Genomic DNA, 27,774 nt, shown 5'->3' on the forward strand with positions numbered 1-27,774 from the left:
CTTACCAATTAGAAAATACTTGTGAGAATTAAGTGGTGATGTGACTTTAAGTGGTGCTAGAACCTGAAGTTAAGCTAATTCAATAACATGCAATGGTGCACATCAGTGATCACTCATGGAGGGTAAGTAGGGTGATGGGTGGGGAGGGCATTAACTAGCACTAAGTTTGCATAGAGTTTATAAAGGGCTATGGGGATGAGGTCAATTGCTCATTATTATATTCACAAGCAACGAGGACCTACCAGCTGTGTCTCTTCAGTACACTTCTGCCTGATGTCGTTAAGCTCTTCTTCCAGTTGGTTTTTCTGTTGATCCAGGCCACTGAGCACTTGCTGTACTTGTTGCCTCTGGTCTTGTAACTTCTGGAGATTCGTGCTCTCTTTATCAACTTCATCCTGGAGATCCTGGAGACAAAGTATTCACTTAGAATGAAAACACATTTTATCAACAAGAAACATTAAGTATACATGGTTAATGTTAACAACTATTGCAACCTCAACAGAAATTGAATTTCACTACCTAGAGCAGTTTACACCTTTAGGCAGAGTGGACTCCTTTATTGCTGTGTGATTCGATGATACAACAATAACTTACATTTGTATAGCACCTTTAATGTAATAAGATCTCCCAAGGTGCTTCACAAGAGCATGGTAAATTATGAGCATTGGAGATGCCTTTTCACCTGTCCCTTTTTCACCTTCCAGGGCTCCAAACATTCCTTCCCAGATGAAATGGTGATTCACTTGTGCTTCTTTCAATTTATTATATAGTATTCAGTGCACGCGCCTCTACATTAGCAAGACCAAATGCAGATTGGATGATCGCTTTACTGAATAACTCTGCTTGGTCTCCCTGAGCTTCCAGTCACTTATCATTCTTATTCTCTGTCCCAGTCAAACTCTGCCCTCAGGCCCCTTGCACTGTTCCAACGAAGCTCGACGCAAGCTTGCTTAGGCATTTCACAATCTTCCAGGTTGAACAATGAGTTCAATAATTTCAGGTGATAAACGCTGCACCTATTTTTTTCAAACACTAGGCGTTGATATTGATTGTGCTATTGTAATTTTCATCTCCTCCAGCCACATCTTGTTTTTCTTTACTTATTCCATCACAACTCTCTTTTACCTTGCACCAGCATCCTTTTTGCCATTTAGTTGCCAAGCTGTTCCTATACAGCTATAACACTGGCATCTATCTACCTGACAATGTGGAAAATTGCCCAGGTATGTCCTGTCCACAAAAAGCAGGACAAATCCTATCAGAACAATTACTGCCCAAACAGCCTCCTCTTAATCATCAGCAAAGTGATAGAAGAGATCATCAGCAGCGCTATCAAGCAGCACTTACACAACAATAACCTGCTCACTGGTGCCCATTTGAGTTCACCAGGACCACTCAGCTCCTAACCTCATTACAGCCTTGGTCCAAACATGGACGAAAGAGCTGAACTCCAGACTGTCCTTGTCATCAAGGCAGCATTTCACTGAGTGTGACGTGAAAGAACCCTGGCAAAATTTTAATAAATGGGAATCCGGGGATAATTCTCCTCTGGTTGGAGCCATTTCTTGCACAAAGGAAGATTGTTGTGATTGTTGGAGGTGCATCAACTCAGTCCTAGGACATCGCTGCAGGAATTCTACAGGGTAGTGTCCTAGGCCCAGCCATATACAGCTACTTCATCAATAACCTTCCCTTCATCATAAGGTCAGAAGTGTGTGAATGTTTGTTGATGATTTCACAATGTTCAGTACAGACAGTGGCTTAGCAGTACAGAACTTGAATATTGCCATGAAGTGGCTACACAAATGGTACTTTCCAGTAACCGAATGCTGCCATTAGTCCAAATAGGGCAACAAATGCTGGCCTTGCCAACGGTGCCCATATCCCATGAATGAAGAAAGAAAAATAATCAGCCTCTCTCGTAACATGCCTTGGAACCTGTTTGCTGCAAACAAAAGAAATATGTTTAATCTTTGCCTTTATTGCATTATCCAGGAAGTCTATCGTTCTCTGGTGCATAGTCCAAGGCAATGCTTTGACCAGAGTTGAACTGTCAAACAATCAGCATCCCGTTCTTCCTTTGAAATTTGGCATTCTTGTGTATGTCCGGATCAGTGCAAAGTGAAACACTTCAGTGACATTTCTCTCTTTTCAGCAATATTCAATGTTCAGCCCCATTTGCAATTCCTCAGATACTGAAGCAGTCTGGGTGCAAATGCATTAAGACCTGGACAACATTCAGGTTTGGTCTGATAAGTGGCATCTGATAAATAGGTCCCCAGACAATGACTACCTCCAACAAAATGGAATTTAACCATCTCCCCTTGATGTTCAATCCATTACCACCACTGAATCATCTACTATCAACATCCTAGAGGTTACCATGGACCAGAGGCTGAAATGCACAACCTGTATAAATACTGTGGCTATAATAGCAGTCAGACACTGGGAATTCTGCAATGAGTAACTCACCTCCAGACTTCCCAAACCTATCCATCATCTACAAGGCACAAATCAAGAGTGCAATGGAATACTCCGTGGAATTCAGGGACATCGTTTAAGAATAAAGCAGAGATGCAGCGATTTTATTTCACCTCAGAGAATCATTAGAGTGTAGAATTCTCTTCCCCAGAAAGTAGTGGAAGTTGGGACTTTAAATTTATTCAAGGCTCAGTTAGATAGATTTTTGTTTGACAAGGGAATCAAGGGTTATGGGGTGCAGACAGGGAAGTGGAGCTGAGACCAATGCCAAATCAGTTATCATCTTATTGGACGGTTGAGCAGGTTTGAAGGGCCAAATGGCCTACTCCTGTTCTTAAGTCCTAGGTTCCTATGTACTCGCCATTTGCCTGGATGAGTGCACTCCAACAACACACAAGAAGCTCAACACCATCCAGGACAAAAGAGCCTACTTGATCAACACCCCATCCACCAACCTAAACATTCACACCGTACACCACCAATGCACAGTGGCAGCAGTGTGTACTATATAAAGGATGCACTGCAGCAACTCATTAAGGATTCTTCAATAGCAAATCCATGTCCTCTACCACCTCGAAGGACAAGGAAAAGAGATGCATGGGAATACCACAACCAGCCAGCTGCCCTCAAAGCCACACACTATGCAGACTTGGAACGATATCGCCATTCCTTCACTGTCTAACAGCACTGTTACCTATCCACACCACACGGACTGCAGCGGTTCAAGATGGCTGCTCATCATCATCCGAACGGCAACTCAGGATGGGCAATAAATGCTGGCTTCACAAGCGCCCACACCTTGAAAAAGAATATTTAAAATTAAACTTCTCCTGCCTTGCACCCTACCACAGACCTACTCTCTCTCACGTTCTTTCTTCCCCTCTCACAACACCTTTCCCCGTCTCTGTACTTGCTAAAATTTGATGCATCTTGAACTTCTGTCAGCTTTGACAAAACGTCAATGACCTTAAATATAACTCATTCCCTCTCCACAGATGCTGTGGAGTACACCCAGCATTTCCTGTTTTCATTTCAGATCTCCAGTATCCTGAGTATATTGTTTCCGATGTATTGGGTAGTGAGCTTCATGTACGTGTTTTCAAATATTTGGTTTGGCCAATTACATTATTGCATTTTGTTCTTCTCTACCACTATTGCAATTAAAAGTCTGCTTTTCTCTTCTGCCCTCCCTAGAGCACACAGCAGCTATTTGGCATTGCAACACTGTTTATGTATCCTTTCATTTTACAGTAATACAAGCCAACGGCTGCAGTATCATACACTGAAGTGGAGTATCATTTCTAATTTGTACACAGGTACATTCTATCACGGAAATTTAATTATTTTAATCTTACTTCTGGAAAAGTCAACAGCACAAATGTTGGGGAAAAACATTTTACTGACATTTCTCGACAAGTTGTAATGCACCTTCAGAAAACTGTTTTCACATAAAATATACAAGCACCCTAAAGAGAAATTATGTTCCAAAGTCAAACTATTGCGTAAACGGGGCTGGCAGATGCTCCATTAACAGGGAAAAGGATCTATTTATGTACAGTTTTTAAAAACTTATAAAAGCTAACTGAAACTGGAGATATCATTGTGATATTTCACGCAGCAAACTAGAATAGCCTGTCTTCAGGTGCTTTTCTTCAGATCAAACCAAAAGCAATATAAAACATGATATTGAAAGCTGTCAGCATAGGTGTTGGGTAAACAGCATGGCAGATTCACAAAGTCGGGAGAGGCTCAATAATCAAATTATTCATTAAAACCTATAAAAACAGACCGAATTTGATTCCATATAATCTATTCAGTTAATCATCTTTCATCTCTGCTGGTCATAATTCATTCAAAATATCTCAAAAACAAAGCTTTGATAAAAGTTATGTCTGCCTTCTTATGGGGTACGTGGAACATTCCTCCTTCCAGTCCTACTCAGGCCCTCTCCCACAATTCTTTTCCTATTACATCAATGACTATATCGGTGCCACTTCAAGTTCTTGTCTGGACCTGGAAAAAATTAATCGATTTTGCTTCTTCCAATTTCCACGCCTCTCTCTCTCTCTCTCTCCTTCACATGGTCCATCTCCGACACTTCCCTCTCCTTCCTTGACACCTCTGTCTCCATTTCTGGTGATAGACTGACCAGCAATATTCAATACAAACCCACCCACTCCCACAGCTAGCCTGCTTCCTGTAAGGGCTTCATCCCATTCTCCCAGGTTTCTCCACCTCTGCCGCATCTGTTCTAATTATACCACCTTCCAAAAACAGCGCTTCTGACATGTCTGCTTTTTCCATCAATCAAGTTAACCACAGACAGGGAATTCAACCGTGTCCAATCCATTACCTGCACCTCTGCCCTCCCTTCCCCTCCCTCTCAGAACCATAATAAGGGTCCCTGTTGTCCTCACTTTCCATCCCATCAGTCTCTGTATTGAAAGGATCATACTCCGCCATTTCCACCATCTCCAACATGATGCCATCACAAAACACAGCTTGCCCTTCCCCTGCTCGTCAGCGTTCCATTCTCCCTGTGACACCCTGGTCCACTCCTCCATCACCCCAAACCCTTCATTCCCTTCCCACAGCCTCTTCCAATGTAACTGCAGAACATGCAACACCTGCCCCTTTACCTCGTCCCTCCTCACTGTCCAAGTGCCCACACCTCCTTTCAGGTGAAGTAGCATTTCACTTGCACCCCTGCAATTTGGTCCACGGTATTTGCTGCTCCCAATGCAGTCTGCTCTACATTAGGGAGTCTAAACGAAGACTGAGTGACCACTTTGCAGAACACCTTTGCTCAATCTGCAAGCATTACCCTAACTTTCTGGTCATTTGTCAGTTCAATTCAGCGTCATGTGCAGATGTCCATCCTTGGCCTGCTGCAATGCAATAAGGAGTCTAACAACACCAGGTTAAAGCCCAACAGGTTTATTTGGTAGCAAACGCCACTAGCTTTCGGAGCGCTGCTCCTTCGTCAGGTGAGTGGGAGATCTGTTTACCCCAGTCCAACGTCGGCATCTCCACATCATGACTGCTGCAATGCTCCAGTGAAGCCCAACGCAAATTGGAGGATCAATATCTCATCTTCTAATTAGGCACATTATAGCCTTCTGCACTCAACATGCAGTTTAACATCTTTAGGCTGTGAAGTTTCCCTTGCATCTTGACCACTTTATTGTTTCTTTGTTTGCCCCAAAGCAAACATTAACACTGCAATGAAGTTACTGTGAAAATCCCCTAATTGCAGCACTCCAGCGCCTGTTTGGGTACACTGAGGGAGAATTTAGCATGGCCAATGCATCTAACCAGCACGTCTTTTGGACTGTGGGAGGAAACCGGACATGGGGAGGAAGTGCAGACTCCAGACAGACAGTGACCCAAGCCAGGAATTGAACCCTCATGGGGCTATTTGTCACTTGTTCTTTAGCTTTGCTTTCTCTGAGTACTGATCTTTGTTCTCCTGTTAACACATTCTGCTGGCTTAACTTTAAGCCACAATCAGCACCTTCTTTAGTCCTCAATATTACCATTAACACTCCCTTTGTCTTGTGTCCATGATATCTTTGTCAATCTCTCCTTAACTCCGACCTATTCCTGATCTTCTATTCTGCTCTACCTCCTCCACCCCTCGGGCGGCACAGTGATTAGCACTACTGCCTCATTGCACCAGGTACCCGGGTTCAATTCCTGGCTTGGGTCACTGTCTGTATGGAGTCTACACTTCCTCCCCATGTCCGGTTTCCTCCCACAGTCCAAAAGACGTGGTTAGATGCATTGGCCATGTTAAATTCTCCCTCAGTGTACCCAAACAGGCGCTGGAGTGCGGCAATTAGGGGATTTTCACAGTAACTTCACTGCAGTGTTAATGTAAGCCTACTTGTGACACTAATAAACAAACTTGAAAACTCAAAAAACCTTAAACTATATAATCCCACATTTCTGCCTCTCTTTACCTCTGAAGAAGTCGTATGGGATCAAAATGTTATTATTTTTCTCTCCACCAATGCGACCAAACCTGCTGTACTTGCTGTACTGTACTTCCAGTACTTTTTGTTTTAATTCAGATTTCCAGCATTTGCAATATTTTGCTTATACTTTGATAAAAGCAGGTTGCTTTGCTGACAGGTATGATATTTTTAAACTACACATTACAATAGGCTTAAATAGCAGTCTAACGGACTAGGAACATTATTTACATGAAAAGTGGTAGCATTTGGATAACACTTATGGTTAGAGTAAGCTTGCCTGTTATCAATAATCCTCAATAGCTTCAGATTATTAAAATAGAGCACAAAAATCTTATTTGTTAGAGATGCTCAAAGAATGTCTTTCTTACAACTACAGTAAATATATTTTCATAGTAAATATTTTCTAAAATGGATGCAGCTTCTCTTATCCATTCTCCTACAGACAGATAGACAGAGAAATGCATTTTGGTTTATGGATAATAAGGTTACATAAAAGCCATGGGTCAATTTTGAAGTAGTGTTGCAAAATTGATAAATCAGTAACACTTCAGCCAAATATTCATCAATCATAATCCATATATTGATACAATATGGCATTCAAATGAGTGAAAACTGCCAGATTGATTTTTTTTAAATCTATGATATCTCAGCACATTTTATCCAATGCCAAAAAGATGTTGTAGCAGATTCTTCAAAAGGAGAAGAAAACCGATCCCTTGATTAATTCCTGGAATGAAATGTTCTAAAGTTTGAGGTACAAATTACTGGTGAAGCAGCAGCTTCTAATTATGAAGGAAGTAGAGTAGGATAGAAATCCTGTCCCTCAGCGCCAGGGACTCGGGTTCAATTCCATCCTGGGGTGACTGTGTGGAGTTCAAATGTCTTCCCTGCATGGGTTTCCTCCAGGTGCTCTGGTTTCCTCCCACGGTCCAAAGATATGCAGGTTAGGTGGATTGGCTGTGCTAATTAGCCCCAAGATGTGTAGGTTAGGGGGACTAGTATAGGTTAGGGGGACTAGTAGGGTAAATATGTGGGTTGTTTCTGCAGGCACCACAATGTCTTCAGAATATAACTACAGTGTATATAGTTAGGTAGTTTCCATTATAAAAGGTTGGTGGTTATGGTGGATAGATGCAAGAACTTTAGTAAATGAGTAGTCATTTTCCCAGGTGATACACAAGAACGAAAACTTTCGGAAATCAGATAATAGACATGGAATAATTAGATCAAAGAAAGTCATAAGGCAGACCCCATACCATACGCTCTAACCTTGTTTTTAATAATATTTCAGCAAATTGAGAAGTAGAAAATTTGATTGGAAATGATTAATTTTAGTATGGTAGAGACTTGGGAATTTGGAGACACAAAATTGAGATGCTACACTGCCACCCTTAACCATGGGATGCAATTACAACATGGCAATTTACATTGAGTTTTGATTTTAAATGTGAACATGGAAAATTACAATGGCAATGCTTTAGAAGCCAAGTTATTTTTATAAATATATTAGTATAGAGACAATTTGTTTATATGCTCTTTAATGGAGTAGTTTCTCCTGCTCAAGCATCATGCGAAATACATTTTAAACTGCTCAGAAACCAAAAGGGATCAGAGACAATCATGGTGGACAGAAAGGTAAGAAACAATACAATATCTATCCAACTAACCTTCTGTTCGTAACTTCTTCTCCATCTCTCTTCCTTTCTTTTTCTACTCATGTTTTGCTATTGTTTCCTCAATTTAAGTCCACAGTCTCCTCCTCTTTCTCCCTTCCACCTCCCTTGCTGGTCCTGCTCTTCTCTCTCCTCCTTTTTGCCAACTCTCCATGTACAAGCATGTCTGATAAAATGGCTTTTTAAAATAAAACTTCTGCTGCACAACTCTGAGGGCAGTAGCTACTCTCAGAGGGCGTTACACACCAATGTTCCCTCTTAACTTCAGTTGGCCGTGCACAGTTGGTTAATGCACTGCATCGTCCCTTTAAGATTAATACTTGGTAATGTAAGAGTGTATCTTAAAAGGAATGTTGCTTGGGGGCAGCTTGCTTGTTCCTTATGCAGCACTTTCTCAATTACTTAGAGGAAATATTAGTGCACACACAGTGAATTAATAATCCAGTTACTGCTCAAAACAGTCAGTGCTTTTATAACAATCTTCCTCAAAACCATGTAAAATCATTATTATGCTGAGAATGAGTGACATACACCAGCATTAGGCTGGCTACCTTTTCCTCAAGGAGCAAAGATGTCTTCATGTCTTCAGCACTTGAAATGAAACAGATGGCTCAGCTTCAAATGTAAAGGGAAGGGACAGGTGATCAAGAGATCACGAGAGAGTAATTTTCCAAGATTTGAAATGCTACTAGAGATTTATTTTTCAAATCTTCTGGCCTAACATTTACCCTTTTCTTTCCAGTGTTTGAGAAAGATATCAACATTCGGTTAAAATCTAACCTCATCGCAAGAAACATGGAAGTCAAGAGTCGATTTTTGTTTTTGTTTGAAGAAAATGTGCTGGAAATCATGGCTGTGACAATTCAGAACAATAACGGGCACTGCGATGTTTCTTCACAGCTTATCTTCTCTTCTCACTTAAAATTTCAGCCAACACACTGAATGGCAAACTGCAGATTCTTTCATCAGCCATTCATCTCTCTTAGCTCTCCTTTCATGCTAAAGCTAACCTTTGTCCGTCTGCTCCATTCCAACTTAAGATTTGGAGATACCTCTGGCACTAGAGGAAGAAGTGGACCAGGGTTGTCATTTGTCCAGATGCTTGCAAGCACCAGGTCAGAGGCTGGAGTAACCCACAAGGGTGGTGGCACAGTTCTCATACATCAATGCTGAAGCTAGATTGTTGACAGAAGTCACGTGCCATTCCTAGAAAGGATGACCCTCCAATCTGTGGCCTGGCTGGAATAAAAGGTGGCACCTAGGAGCAAGATAGATGAATCATGACTGCTGCCAGGAAACCAGGCACAAACCTGCAGGAGTTATTTCCTGGTTATTGAAACCAGCTGAATGTTGAGAGGAATCCCTTTTGATTAATAAAGATGCCAGGTTGGTTATGTGGAATATGGAAGCTTATATCCTGGAGAACTGTAAGTGGTCAAATACAAAATCTTTCAAATTCTATGGTCCAAGGTGTGGGACCCAAAAGTTAATGAAAAACGTAACTTTTAAACATGATATTTTAAATTTATTTAAAGAAATGCAAATTCAGGTCATACCTGCTTTGAAGTTGAAACCCAAGAAAACTACTTCCCATACCTCTACCAACGTTGTATCGTAAATGCCTTTAAAAGGGTTCAAAAAGAGCAGCTCCAGCCTCTGCGATGTACATGTCCGCAGAGCAAAATATGAGGTCAGATCATTGAAGAAAGAACCATGATATAAATTGACTTGGAGCAGCATGCTGGTTGGCACTGCTGCCTCACGGCGCTAGGGACCGGGGTTCAATTCCAGCCTTGGGTGACTGTCTGAGTGGAGTTTGCAGGTTCTCCCCATGTCTACGTGGATTTTTTCCGGGTGCTCCGATTTCCTCCCACAGTCCAAAGATCTGCAGGTTAGGTGGACTGGCCATGCTAAATTGCCCCTCAGTGTCCCAAGATGTGTAGGTTAGGAGGATTAGTGTGGGGTAAATACATGGGGTTAGGGTCTGTGTGGGATTCTCGGTCGGAGAGTCAGTGTAGACTCGACAGGCCAAATGGCCTCTTTCTGCATTGCAAGGATTCTATGAACAAACAATCAATTGGGTCAATGACCTGCCAACTCCACCCTATAAAATATTTTACAATTACCGAGTTTGTAAATTCAACCAAGAAGGATAGTTTGGATTAACTGGTCAGTTTCAAGCAATACTCGAAGAATAGTTCAATACTTGTCTAAATTCATACCACTGCTGCCATTGTGTTATGGTCAGGATGGAAGGAGTGTGCAATTTCTCCAGTCCCACTATTCCATAGAGGCAGTGCCAATGGGGCTGGGGCATGAGGGGGGCGTCAGTGAAGGGGGAGTTCATGAAAGTGGACCCATTGGGAGGGCCTCATTGCCCTGATGTCACAGTGGCACAGTGGTTAGCACTGCTGCCTCACAGCGCCAGGGACCCAGGTTCGATTCCCGGTTTGAGTCACTGGCTGTGTGGAGTTTGCAGATTCTCCCCATGTCTGCATGGGTTTCCTCCAGATGCTCTGGTTTCCTCCCACAGTCTGAAAGATGTGCTGGTTAGGTGCATTGACCCGAACAGGCACCAGACTATGGCGACTAGAGGAATTTCACAGTAACTTCATTGCAGTGTTAACCTTACTTGTGACTAATAAGTAAATAAACTTTAAATAAAAATAAATAAATCTTTGTTGGGAAGGGGGGGGGGGTGGTAAACATCCTTTCAATGAGGTGAGGGCAAGGAGGGGGGAACCTTAATTTCAATTTGAGATTGCGGTGCCCTTTAAAAAGGATGCCCGATTTCTGTGAAGTGGGCTTACCGGTGTGTTTAGGCTCCGCCCCTCAGAACCAGGGCAAAACTCACCCCTCTCCCAAAAAATGACTAATTGTTGGAAAATTGCAATCTGATTTGCATTGCAGATCACACCGGTTTTCTCGCCCAAAATGATACTCAAGTCAGTTTTTGGGAATATTCCGCCCCATATGTGTAAATGTTTATTTCACCCATCAAAATGGCCAATTGTTTACCTTCACTACTGCTAGACCCAGAAGGTAAAAGTCTTTAACCAGGTTTCTTTCAGTCACAGAACAATTAAATTATGAAACAAATTTTGTTCTTTTAAAACAAGTTGCAAAACTGGTCAACACACAGTTTGCAATCCAGAAGTGTAACTATTTACCAATTTTAAAATCCAATGCACATACACAAAACAAGACAAAACAAATAAGGTCTCTGTGGAGGTTGGCACAAGGGAACACTTCATAATACAGGATAAAGTTTGAAACGGTCTTGATGCTGTTGATTTGGTGTTTTGGCATGCAGAGAAAAACACTAGTCACAGTACTGTCTGGAAGTTCTTTCCAAAGGATCTTCAGTGAAACACAAGTCTTTGTTAACACTCACTTGTTGCAGCTTTGCAGGCTTTCAAATACTGACGAGTTATACGGAGGTCAGTATTTTCCAGCTGAAGGTGAATACCTACTCAGGGCTGTAGGCAATACAGGGAGAGATAGAGAGGAGCAATCTTTCTTCACAGTTTGCTCCCAAAACACACAGTTCAAAAGCACGTTCAGATAGAACTTCTCCCAGGCCAGGTATTTTTCAATGGATCAGCAGGAGCCCACAGCCTGGCAACAGCATTTTTCTATTTTTAACTCAAGTAAACAAAATAACTCTCATCTCCCCAGGAGTCTTGCAGGTCACTTAGCTGAAGTTCTGAGATTTCTTAGAAAAAGCAGTTTACTCACAGACCAAAGTGAACCTGTAACCTTTTAAAAAAAAACTCAGGAGAGTGTCTAAATAATTCATGTCCTTTCAATTTTTTCAAAGCCTATAGTTGTTGAGGTACAGATTCCTAACAATTGTTAGGAATCAGGCTCTAAACAGCCTTTCCAAATGCAGCTCAATAAATTGATTGCTTCATTGAGATGAGAGAACAGTGTGAAGAAATTCAACTGCAAAAGGGGTTTGATAAATTGTCCATAAGGAGTTCAGCTCCAAATCTTTCAGATCAGCAGTTTCAATCCCCAGTTAGAATGAAATCACTAATGCATGTGAATTTTAGACCGAAATAGACTTTCTGGTGCAGCTATTTCCAAAACACTGTAATTTAATCAATTTCACTGAAACCAAACAACGTTGTGAACCCTTTTAATATAAATGATCCCACAGACTCCAAATAATGTAAAAACATTCTGCCCGAATTGCATGAAGCACATTATTTAATGTCAATCTATTTTCATGTACATTATTTGCACAGAAGTTCCAACACTTTTCATGCCACTCAAAGGACTGAGACACTGTAATTTAGTTATCAAAATATTTACATTATTTATACGGTTTAGTGCAATAAATGCCAAGTCCTTTAGTTCAATCCTCATAGAAAGAAGACTAAGTCATCAACGTTCACTTACTATGTACATTTACAAAGAACTGAGTTACAGCTCATGGATAATCAAGTATAATATGTAACGGCTAATGAAGTTTGTCACGATTATATAAGACATTTTGGCAGATGACTCAGTATTTCTGAGTCAATTTGTATGTGGAACTGTAAGTAGCACAGTTTGATATCAATTACTAAGGTTACTAAATTTCCAATCAATATCGAAGAAAGTCTGCAGCGATATTTTCAGATTTGAAATACTTATTTTGCATCCTTCAATGTGACATTTTAGTGAGCACAGTAGAAGTGCAGATATATCACATATTTATGATAAAGAAATTACTAAAGAGTCTTACCAATATAGACACAGCTAAAAAAAACTACAATTTTGATACTGAACGCTCATTGTGAATAAATGCATACATCAATTTCATAAGAATCAGTGAGTGAACTGCAACATTCCATTACCACGTCGGACTTAGTCTATAGGGGAAAGCACAATTTTCAAAATGTCAACATTAATCTATAGTACCAATTACTCCAATTGTAACCAGCAGTGTAACAATATTCTTAAAGGACTGGTTGTCATTGGACATTTGACCATAGCATGTCACTTTGGCAAAAATGGCAGCAAAATCTGTCATGGTTATATCTTTCTTCCACCCGTTTATCCACTTATCTACACCGCCTGACTCATTCCTCACATTTACACCAGCTCTCTCTGCTTTAGACTGGACAGCATTGTCCTTGATGTGGAGATGCCGGCACTGGACTGGGGTAAACACAGTAAGAGTTAACTGCCGGTTCCAAGTGGAGAGGATCTCCAAGAAGATCGCGCATATCGAAACTCTTACTCGCATTGTCCTTGGCATGGCCTACCTGCCTATGCTCTGCCTAACCATAATTTTTGGCCAAGCTCACCACCACCACAAAGAGCTTTCCACACCCACTTCTGATCTCTAATCAGCAAAATATTTTGTGTGTTTTCCCTCTTCCACTCGGTCCATCCCCATCCCCTTTTATCTTTGCCATTAACCTCACCTACTGCTGTATTTCCCTCTCCACCCCTCTTCCGAACAAATTGCTGCTTTTTTCAATGGTTCTCCTCTCTTCCCTTTACCTCTCCCCCTTCTATCCCATTCCTCTGCTGTCCACTCCTCTTCCATCTTCCTCAATCTCTTCTCACCAGCCTCCCCCCCCCCACCCCTACACCAACTTTCCCCTCTTTTCTACTACAATCCATTTGTCTCCACCAGCAGCCCACCCCCTCTTCCCCCCTCCAAATCTTCTAATTGTGCTATAACTGAATGAGGCAGCTGGGGCACTGCACAAAACTCTGATATAAATAATATATCAGATAGGAACACTTATATGGTGATGCTCACAGCAAATCAGAGGTTGGGCCGTCTTTGAGTGGCAACATTAAAGTGAACATACCACAATATGTTATCTTGCTGCTGAAGTCTGGCTATTTGCTCCTGCAAGTTCACCTCTCAATTCCTTTGCATTCTTGAAATGAATGCTCATCTGGCTCTAATGTTAAACGCGATGCAGAAATTCATATGGGGCAGTATTTAGCATTCGCAATGTAAAGTGAGGTTTTTAGTAATTACTAATTTATCTGCAGTGTTGCTCAGGCAAATTAAAGAATACCCTGTTGATGCTATCAAGATGGTAGGTAAGTGATTCCAAGTAGATAGGAGGCATGTAGTGGGGAGTAGAGTTGGCATCTTGGAAGTTTGACAGTTAGAATGAGTTTGGTGTGAAGGATTATGGCAAACAGTCTATGGATGTGGGAATCCTGTGAGAGAGGTTCTAGCACTAGAATTTTGAGTAATGTCGGAATATGTGTCATTGGCCAGGGGGCTTGGTGGAATTGCAACAGAGAGGGGACATGTGGATCTGGATTGCCTGGAAACTAATAACAAAATACATTGTCTGGTAAGATTTGAGGAGGAAAGGGGGCATAGTAACTGAAGTTTTCATTTACCCTGCAATAAAGATTAAAATATCAAAAGCGTTTGTTCCTAGCCAGTTGTTAATTGATTAACGCACAGTGAGTTACACTGGCAAAAAAAAACTAATTGTATTATCAGCGGCAGACAATCATAGAAAAAGATGATGTTATGGCAGGTGAGGGATTCAATTAGAAGGTAGACAGGAGTTCAATTGTGAGACTTGATGTCCTGTGCACAGGTCTTGACACAGGGGTTCAGCAGCACCACAGGTGGGAGGTCTAGCGGTAGACTTCAAAGTGATCAGGATTGGGAGACAGATTAGGGAAGGTGAGTCAGGAGCTGGGAGGATAAGGGTTGTGTGTGACATTCAGCCAGTTAAGATATTTACCTACCTCAGAAGATATTTGGATATCATAATATATCCAGCAATATTAAGAAGCATGAATCATAGAATCCCTACAGTGCAGGAGGAGGCTATTCAGCCCATCGAGTCTGCACCAACAATAATCCCACGCAGGCCTATCCCCGTAACCCCATGTATTTACCCTACTAATCCTCCTGACATGAAGGGTCAATTTAGCATGGCCAATCAACCTAACCCGCACATCTTTGGAGTGTGGGAGGAAATCGGAGCCCCCGGAGGAAACGCACACAAACATTCCAATCCGACAGTCATTCAAGACCAGAATTGAACTCGGGTCCCTGGCACCATGAGGCAGCAGTGATACCCAGTGTGCCACCATGCTGTCCCAAGACTAGAAAGAATGAAAGCAAAGTATCACAGAAACTGCAGGTCCCACCTACGCTTTCACCACCAACACATCATGTGGCAAATCTGATGAGTTCACACAAGTAACGGGGCAAAAAGAAAACTAAACTCCCAGGAGCAACAAGAATACAGTAGTGGTACTCATCCAATTACACACTTCTAGAACCTGCAGAAAGTGCCAACTCTGATTGTCTCGTCTTGCATAAACTAGAGGCTACAACAGCAAAGTCAATGCTACAGGTAAATAAGAAAAATAATTTAAATACATTCAAAATGTCCAACATTTGGCTTGAAACAAGAATAGCTTTGCCATTAAGTGTGATCCTAAGCTTGCTATTTTAAGGAAATAATTTGAAACCCTCTGAATTTACAAAACAGATTCCATAGCCACCATAACCATTGAATTACAAATTATTTAATGGATGTATTAATATAATTACAGAGGCAGGCTATCTAAAATGAAGTTCAGAATATGCAATCAACTTCTTAATAGTGGGAATATTCTTGAAATGTCATGACAGCATGATTGGTACGAATATCAGAAACCCTGTAATTTCCTCCCACGATCTTCAATGAAAGATGTATCTGTGTTGTAGTACAAAGGAAAAATTGGATTTCAGCATCCATACTTATCCACCAACATGGACAGTCTCATTACCAGAGAAGGCATCAATGTCAATCCTTCCAACTGCCACAATCTCTCAACCTGAAACAATTTTTCAGACGCAAAAAAGAAATCGCCAAACCAAAGATTAGGATTTAAACTACAATTGCAGTATTACTCCAAAATTACTTCATTTTGCACTGATGCTAAGTAGAACATAGAACAGTTCAGCACAGAACAGAACAGGCCCTTCGGCCCACGATGTTGTGCCGAGCTTTATCTGAAACCAAGATCAAGCTATCCTATCATCCTGGTGTGCTCCATGTGCCTATCCAATAACCGCTTAAATGTTCCTAAAGTGTCTGACTCCACTATCACTGCAGGCAGTCCATTCCACACCCCAACCACTCTCTGCGTAAAGAACCTACCTCTGATATCCTTCCTATATCTCCCACCATGAACCCTATAGTTATGCCCCCTTGTAATAGCTCCATCCACCCGAGGAAATAGTCTTTGAACGTTCACTCTATCTATCCCCTTCATCATTTTATAAACCTCTATTAAGTCTCCCCTCAGCCTCCTCCGCTCCAGAGAGAACAGCCCTAGCTCCCTCAACCTTTCCTCATAAGACCTACCCTCCAAACCAGGCAGCATCCTGGTAAATCTCCTCTGCACTCTTTCCAGTGCTTCCACATCCTTCTTATAGTGAGGTGACCAGAACTGCACACAATATTCCAAATGTGGTCTCACCAAGGTCCTGTACAGTTGCAGCATAACCCCACGGCTCTTAAACTCCAACCCCTGATAGTTCTGATATGAATCTGGAGTTAAAGGTAATTTAGTGTCATGGTGAAACAGATGGAGACTGCTGCTTCTATTGAGGAATTTCTCTCCATTTTATTCTAATTTTCTTACTAGACTTAACACTCAGTTCAACCAGCAATCAACAAAGCTGATAGAACGGCAGAATCAAGAGAGTATAAACTATACAATGCTCCCATCAAACTTAAGTCCTGTCAACTTCTGTTCCACAATAAACAAGGGAGATTCATTCTAGCATTGGAGGCAGCATAGATGAGCTGAGGTGAATCCCTAGTGTTGAAGACATGAGCTAATGGGAACGCAACACCTACAAAATAATTTATCAAGCAAACTCAGGTTTGGTTGAAGTGCAAGATTCAGTCATTTCTTTCAGATATAAATCAAATATATAACAGGCTGTGTTTTGCATAAATAAGCTCATAAGCATCCAAGAAGGTAAAAGCACGAACAATTGATCTTGCTCCGAACGGACTGGAACTTTGATTCTGCTGTTTCTATAAAATAAGGCCTTGTTGGGCACCAGAGCTCAGCTTTCCAGTCAGCCTCTGTAAAGTAAGTATAGGGGCCTGACTAGCGAACCCGATACTGAACTAGACCAACTACTACAGAGACATTCAATAAAGCAGATAGAATGTTGAATAGTCGAGTTAAACCAAGTCAAAGGAGGCCATGAATAAAGTGTACAGGGCTCATATCAGACCGCGTCTCACGTACTATGTCAAGTTCCGATCAAGAACACCAATTCTAGTGTTGGAAGCAGAGAAGGGTCATTAGATTCCAGCATCAAATATATGAGCTATTGGGAATGACTTGTGAAATTTAGGTTTTTCAGCCTGGGAAAGGGGCATCCAAGATACAATCTTACAGAGATTTACTAGGTTGTATTACTAAAATGGAAAAATGATAGGGTTCTAGTGGATGGATGAATGAAAATGGAGCAAATTATCTTTTTCATCCATAAAGAGGGATTGATCCCAACTAACTGACCTCTTGAAACAAATTGCAACTGAAAAACAGCCCTGGATATTAGCCCATGGCCAATAATACTGTTTCAAGGCTTAAGATTAAATAAGTTATATTCTTTATAATATATTGCATCTTTGACCCCAAAGCAGGACATTTTGAGTTCAATTTGTTTTGTTATGAACGTGAGATTTTCTAAGTATTTAAACTGTCTCTTTTAAGGTAAAACAGAATGTCCTAGAACAGGAGATTATTTGTTTAATTTGATTTGTCACATGTATTGGTATACAATTAAAAGTATTGTTTCTTGCGCTACACAGGGAAGGAGAGTGCACAGAATGTAGTGTTACAGTCATAGCTAGGGTGTAGAGAAAGATCAACTTAATACGATCTAGGTCCATTCAAAAGTCTGATGGCAGCAGGGAAGAAGCTGCTTTTGTGTCAGTTGGTACATGTCCTCAGACTTTTGTATCTTTTTCACAACAGAAGCAGGTGGAGTATCTCTGGGGTGCGTGGGTCCTTGATTATGCTGGCTGCTTTGCCAAGGCAGAGAGAAGTGTAGACAGTGTCATTGAATGGGAGGTTGGTTTGAGTGATGGACTGGGCTTCATTCGTGACCCTTTGTAGTTTCTTGCAGTCTTGGACAGAGCAGGAGCCATATCAAGCTGTGATATAAGCAGAAAGAATGCTTTCTATGATGTACCTATAGAAGTTGGTGAGAGTTGTAGGTAACATGCTAAATTTCCTTAGGCTTCCGAGAAAGTAGAGGCATTGGTGGACTTTCTTAACTATAGCGTCTGCATGGAGGGACCAGGACAGGTTTTTGGTGATCTGGACACCTAAAAACCTGAAGCTCTCGACCATTTCTACTTCGTCCCCATTGATGTCGGTAGCGCATGTTCTTCACTACGCTTCTTGAAGTCGATGACAATCTCCTTTGTTTTGTTGGCATTGAGGGAGAGATTATTGTTGTCGCACCAGTTCACCAGATTCTCTATTGCTTTCTTGTACTCTGTCTCGTCATTGTTTGAGATCCAACCCACAATGGTGGTGTCGTCAGCAAACTTGAAAATCGAGTTGCAGAGGAATCTGGCCATACTGTCAAAGGTGCATCAGAGGCAGACGACACAGCCTTGTGGGGCACCGGTGTTGAGGATGATCGTGGAGGAGGTATTGTTGCCTATCCTTACTGACTGCGGTCTGTGGGTTAGGAAGTTCAGGATCCAGTTGCAGTAGGAGGAGCCGAACCCCAAGCCACGAAGCTTAGAGATGAGTCTCGTAGGAATAATGGTGTTAAAGGCTGAGCTGTAGTCTATGAATAGGAGTCTGACATAGGTGTCTTTGTTAAAAAGGTGTTCCAGGGTTGAGTATAGGGCCAGGGAGATCTGCTATGTACCTGTTACGGCGATAGGTGAACTGTAGTGGATCCAGGCAGTCTGGTAGGCAGGAATTTATTTGTGCCACGACTAACCTTTCAAAGCACTTCATAATGATGGTGAAATCATATTGAACTCTACCCAGAGATTGTGTGTGATTCGGTTGTCCTGAGGACAGACGCCCAAGTTGAAACCCACAGAAATGCCAGTTTTCACAGATCGAGTCAAAAGAGGGGGAGCTGATCCTTTTAGGGTACAGACTCTCAAAGAGACAGAGACCTGGAGAGGAAGATTTAACTATTAGAGAGTTTGCAGAGCTCAATGATGCAGAAGGACCGGAGTGTCCTGGTACATGAATCACAAAATGTTAGTACGCAGATACAGCAAGTGATCAGGATTGTCAATGGAATGTTGGCGTTTACTGCAAGAGGAATGGAATATAAAATCAGGGAAGTTTTAATGAAGCCATTCAGGGCCATCTAGAATAGCGTACACAATTTTGGTCTCATTTGAAAAAAAGAGATGATTGCATTAGAAGCAGTACAGGGAAGGTTCACTCAACTCATTCTGGGATGAACAGGTTTTCCTACGAAGCAAAGTTGAACAGGTTGGGCCTATACCCATTGGTGGTTAGAAGAATGATGGCGATCTTATTGAAGGATCCAACAGGGAACTTGACAGGGTAGATACGGGGAGGATGTTTCCACTTGTGGGGGAGATGAGAACTTGGATACACGGTTTAAGCATTAGAGGTCTTCCTTTTAAGAACTAGGTGAGGGGAATTTTTTTTGTCCCACACAGGTCATTGGTCTGTGGAATTCTCTACCCCAGAGAGCAGTGGAGACTGAGTCACTGAATTTATTCAAGGCAGAGTTAAACAACCAGCTCAGTCATGATCTTATTGGATTGCGGAGCAGGCTCGAAAGGCCAAATGGCCTACTCCAGTTCCTAAGTTCCTAACTGAATGGATTTCCTGTCTGAAGTGATGAGAATTGTAGAAATTTAAAGAGGTTCGAATGATAGGGGATTGAGTGAAGAGACTTTAAAAGTACATTGAATGACATGTTTTGGTGAGGCAGGGAGAAGAGAGCCTGTTGAATAGCTGGGATGAGTATAGGACTTCATCGACCAGGCTACGTATCTGCTGAGTATGGTTTACAGGGCTTGACAAGGTAGGTGCAGGAAGGATGTTTTCCTGGCTGGGGAATCTAGAATTAGGGGACGCTTTCTCAAAATGAAGAACAAAGAACAGTACAGCACAAGAAACAGGCCCTTTGGCCCTCCAAGCCTGTGCCGCTCATTGGTCCAACTAGACCATTCGTTTGTATCCCTCCATTCCCAGACTGCTCATGTGACTATCCAGGTAAGTCTTAAACGATGCCAGCGTGTCCGCCTCCACCATCCTACTTGACAGCGCATTCCAGGCCCCCACCACTCTCTGCGTAAAACACGTCCCTCTGATATCTGAGTTATATCTCACCCCTCTCACCTTGAGCCCATGACCCCTCGTGGTCGTCACCTCCGACCTAGGAAAACGCTTCCCACTGTTCACCCTATCTATACCCTTCATAATTTTGTACACCTCTATTAGGTCTCCCCTCATTTTCCAGGGAGAACAAGTCCAGTTTACCCAATCTCTCGTCATAACTAAAGAGATAGGTCATTTGAGATTGAGATGAGGAAGAATTTCTTTACTCAGAGGATAGTAAATGTTTGGAATACTCTACTCTAGAAGGCAGTGGAAGTTCAATCATTGAGTATGTTCAAGAGAAATTGATAGATTTATAGATGGTAAAGACATTAAGAGAAATGGGGAAAGTGTGGGAAAATGGTATTGAGGTAGAAGATCAGCCATGTTCTAAGCAAATGGTGGAGCAGGTTTCTGAACCATAGAATTATAGAATCCTTACAGTGCAGAAAGAGGCCATTCGGCCCATCACGTCTGCACCAACTCTCTGAAAGAGCATCCCACTCGGGCACTCCCCTCCGCCCTACCCCAACCTCACGCATTTACCATGCCTAATCCACCTAACCTACGTATCTTTGGACACTAAGGGGCAATTTAGCATTGCCAATTCACCGAACCTGCACATTTGGAGGCTTTGGAGAGGGTACAGAAAAGATTTACCAGGATGTTGCCTGGTATGGAGGGCATTAACTATGAGGAGAGGTTGGAAAAACTTGGTTTCTTCTCACTGGAAGGACAGAGGTTGAGGGGAGATCTGATAGAAGTCTAAAAGATTATGAGGGGCATGGACAGAGTGGATAGTCAGAAGCTTTTTCCCAGGTGGAAGAGTCAATTACTAGGGGACATAGGTATAAGGTTTAAAGGAGATGTACGAGGCAAGTTTTTTTTTACACAGAGGGTGGCGGGTGCCTGGAACTCACTGCCGGGGGAGGTAGTGGAAGCAGATACGATAGTGACTTTTAAGGGGTGTCTAGACAAATACATGAATAGGATGGGAATAGAGGGATATGGTCCCCAGAAGGGTAGAGGGTTTTAGTTCAGTCGGACAGCATGGTCGGTGCAAGCTTGGAGGGCCGAAGGGCCTGTTCCTGTGCTGTAATCTTTTTGTTCTTTGTACTCAATACAGATATAAAACTAGTCTCAGTAATGGTGACCATGATAACAATCATAGATTGTTACATCTGGGTCATTAACGTCCTTTAGGAAAGGAAATCTGCCATCCTTACCAGGCCTGGTCAATATGTGACTCCGGATCCACTCTTAACTGCCCTCTGAAATGGTCTAGTAAGCCACTCAGTTCAATGGCAATCATGGATGGGCAAGTGATGAAAGAATATAAACAAACTTGAGTATCAACAAGACTTGCCTTGGGCTCCTGGTCCCCATGCCAATCAAATCACATCAGCTTATCATGGGCTGATCAGTATGAGATCACATGCCCCTCACCACTACTCCATTTTACCTTGAATTAAAAGAGTTTAAAACGTAGCGTTTTATAAAACCTAGGGAAATGGGATTTGCAGATCCCTTTTGAGATGGGAACTTGTAATAAGTGTTTGCCCTGGCTCGGTGGTGGCATTATCACCTTGGGGTCAAAATGTACTGGGTGCAAGCCTCATTCTCAAGACTTCAGCACTATTGGAAATATTGTTTTTCAGATGAGACACTAATCTGAGTTCCCCCATCTGTCCACTCGGATGGATGTAAAGGTACTATCCGTTCAGCAGCAAAATCCTTCCTAATCAACATTTATCCCTCAACCAACATCATTAAAACAAACAATCTTTCCATTTATGTCACCGTTTTTCATGGAACCTTGCTGTGTGAAAATTGGTTACCACATTCCCTATGTTATATAAATGATGACACTTCTATAGCTAATTTATTGGATGTGAAGTGCTTTGGAATGTAAATATAGCTTTATTTTTCTTTACTTTTAGTAGATATGTTAAACCTTTGCAATTCCTGTTGGCACAGAAAGTTCTTTTTTACTTCACCACATGAATGGGGGGGGGGGGGGGGGGGGGGAAGAGTGCGGCGGAGAGAGAGGAATGATGTCTGCATTAAAAGCAGGCAATTGTCAACTATACCCTGCATCTCCCTCTTGAATATTTATGCTAATAAAACTTACCTCACATCCATTACACTTCAAAGGTCAGACACAAGATGCCTTTTCTTTAAAGAAGCCATTGTCCCTGAGTTTTAAATGTACAAGTAATTTACTGATCTATAACTGATCTCAGCGATAATTACAGGCAGCTGCAGCTACTTGGATTCCCACATGCAATATTTGAACAATTACTTTAGCAGCTGAACGTTACAACTGTGCTTTGAACTGTTCTTGAGAAACACTGTACAACATCCACAAGTATAGACAAGAATATATTTCTCCTTTTCCCCGGGTCTCCTTGCACTATGCACCTTCTGACTAAGAGCACGAGTTAAGCAAATATATCCAGGTCTCATCAATTTTTAATAAAAGCAAATTCTGCCAAAGCTGGAAATCCAATTTTAAATAGAAAGTGCTGGAAGTACTCAGCTGGCATCACTGCGGTGAAAGAAACAGAATTGAAGTTTCAAATTAAATATGACTCTTTATCAGACATCTTCAGTGTTCCGAAAGAGTCGTATGGACTCGAAACATTAACTGTTTCTCGCTCCACAAATGCTGCCAGACCTGCTGAGTATTTCCAGCACTCTGTTTTCCATTTTGAAATCAGGCATTGCATGATACATCAATGTAACTTGAGAATTATGTTCTTACCGTACTGTGTGAAAATATCTTGTCTCTGTTTTGTAACTCGCGGTTACCATAGATGTTGACATACAAGTCATCCATTGACGCCTCCAAAGATTAAAGTGAACTTGTATGCCAAGTATCAAATGGGAGCTGCAGGGGTAGGTGGTCACCATTTTGAAATGTGAAACAAAATAACACAAGTACAGTATTTCATATCACATTAACGTGGCATGGTTTATTGAATAAATTAATTGTTCAATGAAGGAGTTTTAAACCCCATCAAATTCATTGTGCTTAGCACCTGGTGCAAAGAGTTCATCCAATTCATTCCGAATCACTTTGGCTATGGCAATGGCATAATTGTCAGTGGTTAGCACTACTGCCTCAGTGCCAGGGGCCAGGGATCTGGGGTCAATTCCAGTCTTGGGTCACTGTCTATGTGGGGTTTGCACATTCTCCCCATGTCTGCATGGTTTTCCTCCGGGTGCCCCGGTTTCCTCCCACATTCCAAAAGTGTGCAGGTTAGGTGAATTGGCCATGGCAAATGAACGGGGTTACAGGGATAGGGTGGGGGGGTGCGCCTGGGTAGGATGCTCTTTTGGAGAGTCGGTGCAGACTCAATGAGCCATGATTCTATGGCATCAGAGATCCCACTCTGGATCAGATGTGGGACTTTCGGTTTTAGAATCATCCCTCTAAAAGTCATCTTCTTCCTCTTCCATTGAACAGATATTCCAGAATGTTTGATAGTTTGTGCATTCATGATTTGATAACAAAACGTCAAGTGAGACAGGACGCAAATTTCCTCTCTTCATGGAAGTTTTTTTCTCCATTAACCTGCCACCTAATCCATTTGGCGCAAATTTGATCCTTAAATGGCTTGTTGGGGCACACATCCAAAGGTTGAACTACAGACATTAGATCCTTCCCCGGTATAACTGCAATATGGGTGTTATTTCTTCACTGGCACCTTTCGATCTTATTGGTTATATGGGATCTGAACATGTCCCACAATACTAAGCTGAATTCTTCAAGTAGGCCACCAGGGCATTACCAATCCATAAATAAAAGAAAAATATTGTGGATGCTGGAAATCTGAAATAAAACCAGAAATGCTGGAAAACCTCAGATCTGGTAGCAACTGTGGAGAGATGTTTCTCTTGGTTTCTCTCTCCAGGTTAGTGTTATCATGAATCTCATCTTCATTAGAATGTTTTCAAACATTTCCACTCCACAGTTCTTGGGCATACTGAAATCCATGGGCATTTTATCCATGTTGCCAACATGGCTTATTGGGTCTCTGTTTTGTCTCAGTATTTTTGCTGCTGTCTGGTGGTAAATAGCTGGAAACTAGTAATTTTAGCATTAAGGCCTGTTAATGGCTTCTGAGCAATCTTGCTAGCCTGCTGCAACACTGGACATCTTTGGGCCTTAAAGAGGCTGCAGGAACTAGCTGTTACTCTGAAATCCTTGCTGGAATCAGGTTTTGATTTGGCCTACTTAAGCACATCTAAACACATAGCATTTCTGGTGATGATAAAACCAATCTGACCATTTTCGAGAAACCATTCCAAGACATGCTTCTCAAAACCAGGCCAGTGACTGGTCCCTATTCTGATGATGCATTTGGTCTTGTGAATTTTCTTCAGAGCAGAATCTTCTTCTTTCATTCTCACACCAGTTTTTCACCAATATCAAATTCCCTCACTGCAGCAGCTTTTGATGAGTTAACAGATGTTGCAACATTTAGCTTGAAACCAGCTCATACTCAAGAGTCATAGAGATATGCAGCATGGAAACAGGCCCTGTGGCCCAACTCATCCATGCCCACCAGGTGTCCTAAATTGAACCAGTCCCATTTGCCTGCGTTTGGCACATATCCCGCTAAACCTTTCCCATCCATGTACCTGTCCAAATGCCTTTTAAATGTTGTAATTGTACCTGCCTCTACCGCCTCTTCTGGCAGCTTATCCCATATATGCACCATCCTGTGTGTGGAAAAGTTGCCCCTCGGGTCCCTTTTAAATCTTTCCCCTCTCACCTTAAATCTATGCCCTCTAGTTTTGGACACCCTTACCCTGGGGAAAAGACCATGGCTATTCACCTTAACTATGCCCCTCATGATTTTATAAACCTCTATAAGGTCACCCCTTATCCTCCTTGTCGGGTTTCTTGGTAAGACTTGTTTCTCTTTGTCATTCACTACACAGGATCTATTCTGCATGAGTGTATCTTAAACTCCCATACACCTTCGCAACACGGCCCGTTTCACCTGCCTGATCCCTTGCACCCAGTTGGAAGGTAAATAAAACATACATTCATGGGGTGAAAACTTGTGGCTGACTACAAACGAAAGTTATAGCATGTTGTGGCTGTAAAAGGGATCAACGTGTATGCAAAAACACAATTTCTGGGGTTGTCTTATATGCTGGATCAATTTATATGCTGTGATCTATGTTATAGTGTATCTAAAACTTAGTTATGAACCTCAAACCACCTTGGCAACTCACTTAACAGAACAGACAGAAGTTTGTTTAGGTGATCTAACGTTATTCAAATATATATCAAATTTAATAATTATCACCATGTTACCTGGTATTTCTATTACCTACTGTAACACTGAAGAAATATGTTGCCTCTGAAGCAGTAACAAATGGTATAATTTTCTACACCTTACCCTGTCCAACACTGCTGCTTTTATAAAGAAATACAGTAAGAAACAAAATATCAATATCAAGTATTATTTCTGCTTATCTGGATAGCAATAATACGCAATAACAAAAAAAGCTAAGCATATCAAAGTCAGTGTGCAGCCAAACAAAAACATAACATAAAAGGAAACTACAGAAAAGCACTGGATGGCGAATTAAAAACTCTACTAATTTTTGCAGCTACAATGCTATGCTGCAAATCTCAAAAAATTAGCATGTTGCCAAAAGAAAATATATAATATTTGCTTACTGACTCCCTAAAATGCTATGACAGGTAGAATGTACCAACTTAGTTTGAATTAAATCCCCCAACCTAACAGGATGACTGATACATTTTGTGAATGAGCTATGATGTCATGCCATTGTAATCATGTATGGTGCTGATTTTATAATGTTCCATCTCTATTACTGAGGGAGAGGATTTCAGAGCAAAACCTTGGTGCCAATCATGATGGTTATGAATATCTGTGATGGTCATATTAAAAGCTGGCTACAATAAAAAATAATTGGTTTATTCTCTACAATCATCTGCCCAATTAAGCTAGTTCCTCCATCAAGGCCGTCCAGCAACCAGGGCAAGTACAACTTGCAATCTAAAGAAACTGCCATGCAAATTCTTTACTGATCAATTTATATACAGTCACTGCAGCAAGCACCCTAGGACTGGACTAAGTCACAAGGAATCTTATTCGCGATGTTGGGCAATAAACTAAATATCAACTCTGCGCAACAACATCTCGGGCAAAAATATGCAAAGCATAATGTTGAAGTGCGAAAGATCTTTTTACTTCAGGCTCATCTCTGTGTGAACTAAAATGTCATTACACTTGAACAATCAGAAATTTGTACGTGCTAAAAATAGTTCTCCCTTTTCAGTCACATATTTTCAAACATTGCTCAATATATTTTTAATTGTCTCTTAGTGAATGTACCCGCAAAACTACGGCAAGTACATTTTGACCAACGGTAACACAATTTTGTCATCATGAAAAATAGCCACTGCGTGCCTTCGGTAAAATTCTGCATGATGCAACTGACTTGATACTGTAACTAAAATCTTTCACCGTCGGGAAAACTGGCAAAATCTCAGCTCTTGAAAAATAGCCAGAAAAATACAGCAAGGGCAAGATGACTTTGCAGATGCTGGTCCTTTAATTTAAAAATAAACTGCTGCAATTAACACTCACCTGGACCTCACTTGTTCGCTGTTTGATGGCCTCCTCCTTTTCTTTGATTTCCACTTCCACACTGCTTTTCTCCCTGGAAGACCAGCAGATAAGGCAGGTATATTTAAGGACATCGGCAACAACAGGAACAGCCAGCCAGCTCCCAAACCCTGACTCGCCCTTCAAATGCATCTTCAGGCGGCGAGCTAATGCTTAAAGGTCCTGGTTTGGATCTCAGTATACCTTGTATTAAACTATGAACAAAAAGCCCAGCTGCAGTGGAGAATGAAAATGTCTGCTCTCAGGAGTGGGTTTTGTGAAATACAGAGGCAAAAATCAATGAGACGTTTTCTCACCACAAATGTCACTGTTGCTAGGGAGCTGTCAGCTAATCGAAACTAGAGTTTAGAGGAAGAGGAGGAGCTAAAGATCATCCCACCATTAAATAACATTCAGTGTTAAAACACTAAATTTTAAACAATTATACACACACTTTTGCTAATGCCAATAAACTAATATATGGTACAGTGTGATTTACAATAAACCTATTTTGGAAAAAAAAACAAGAAGTGACCTTCAGAATCTGACAAAAGAGATATTCCTGCATTTTTTCTTTTTAAATAATGCATTTTTGACCACACAAAATCAGCACTTTATTGAAATCCTAAATTGGCATATACTGTTAAAGTA

At 41.5% G+C, this 27,774-nt stretch overlaps 1 protein-coding gene across 4 annotated transcripts in view; it reads right to left on the reverse strand.

Annotated features, from left to right (window-relative positions):
- The window catches only part of eps15 (epidermal growth factor receptor pathway substrate 15), a 148,355-nt gene that overhangs the window by 34,120 nt on the left and 86,461 nt on the right, over positions 1-27,774 (reverse strand). For all 4 annotated transcript variants that reach the window (XM_078218556.1, XM_078218555.1, XM_078218558.1 and 1 more), the window contains 2 exons: positions 27,106-27,178; positions 243-404 (listed from right to left, as the gene is read on the reverse strand). In XM_078218556.1, coding sequence (XP_078074682.1) covers positions 243-404; positions 27,106-27,178 — 235 coding nt within the window. The remainder of the gene's footprint in view (positions 1-242; positions 405-27,105; positions 27,179-27,774) is intronic.

The sequence above is a fragment of the Mustelus asterias genome, chromosome 8, assembly GCF_964213995.1.
Source record: "Mustelus asterias chromosome 8, sMusAst1.hap1.1, whole genome shotgun sequence".
Lineage (NCBI taxonomy): Eukaryota > Metazoa > Chordata > Chondrichthyes > Carcharhiniformes > Triakidae > Mustelus > Mustelus asterias.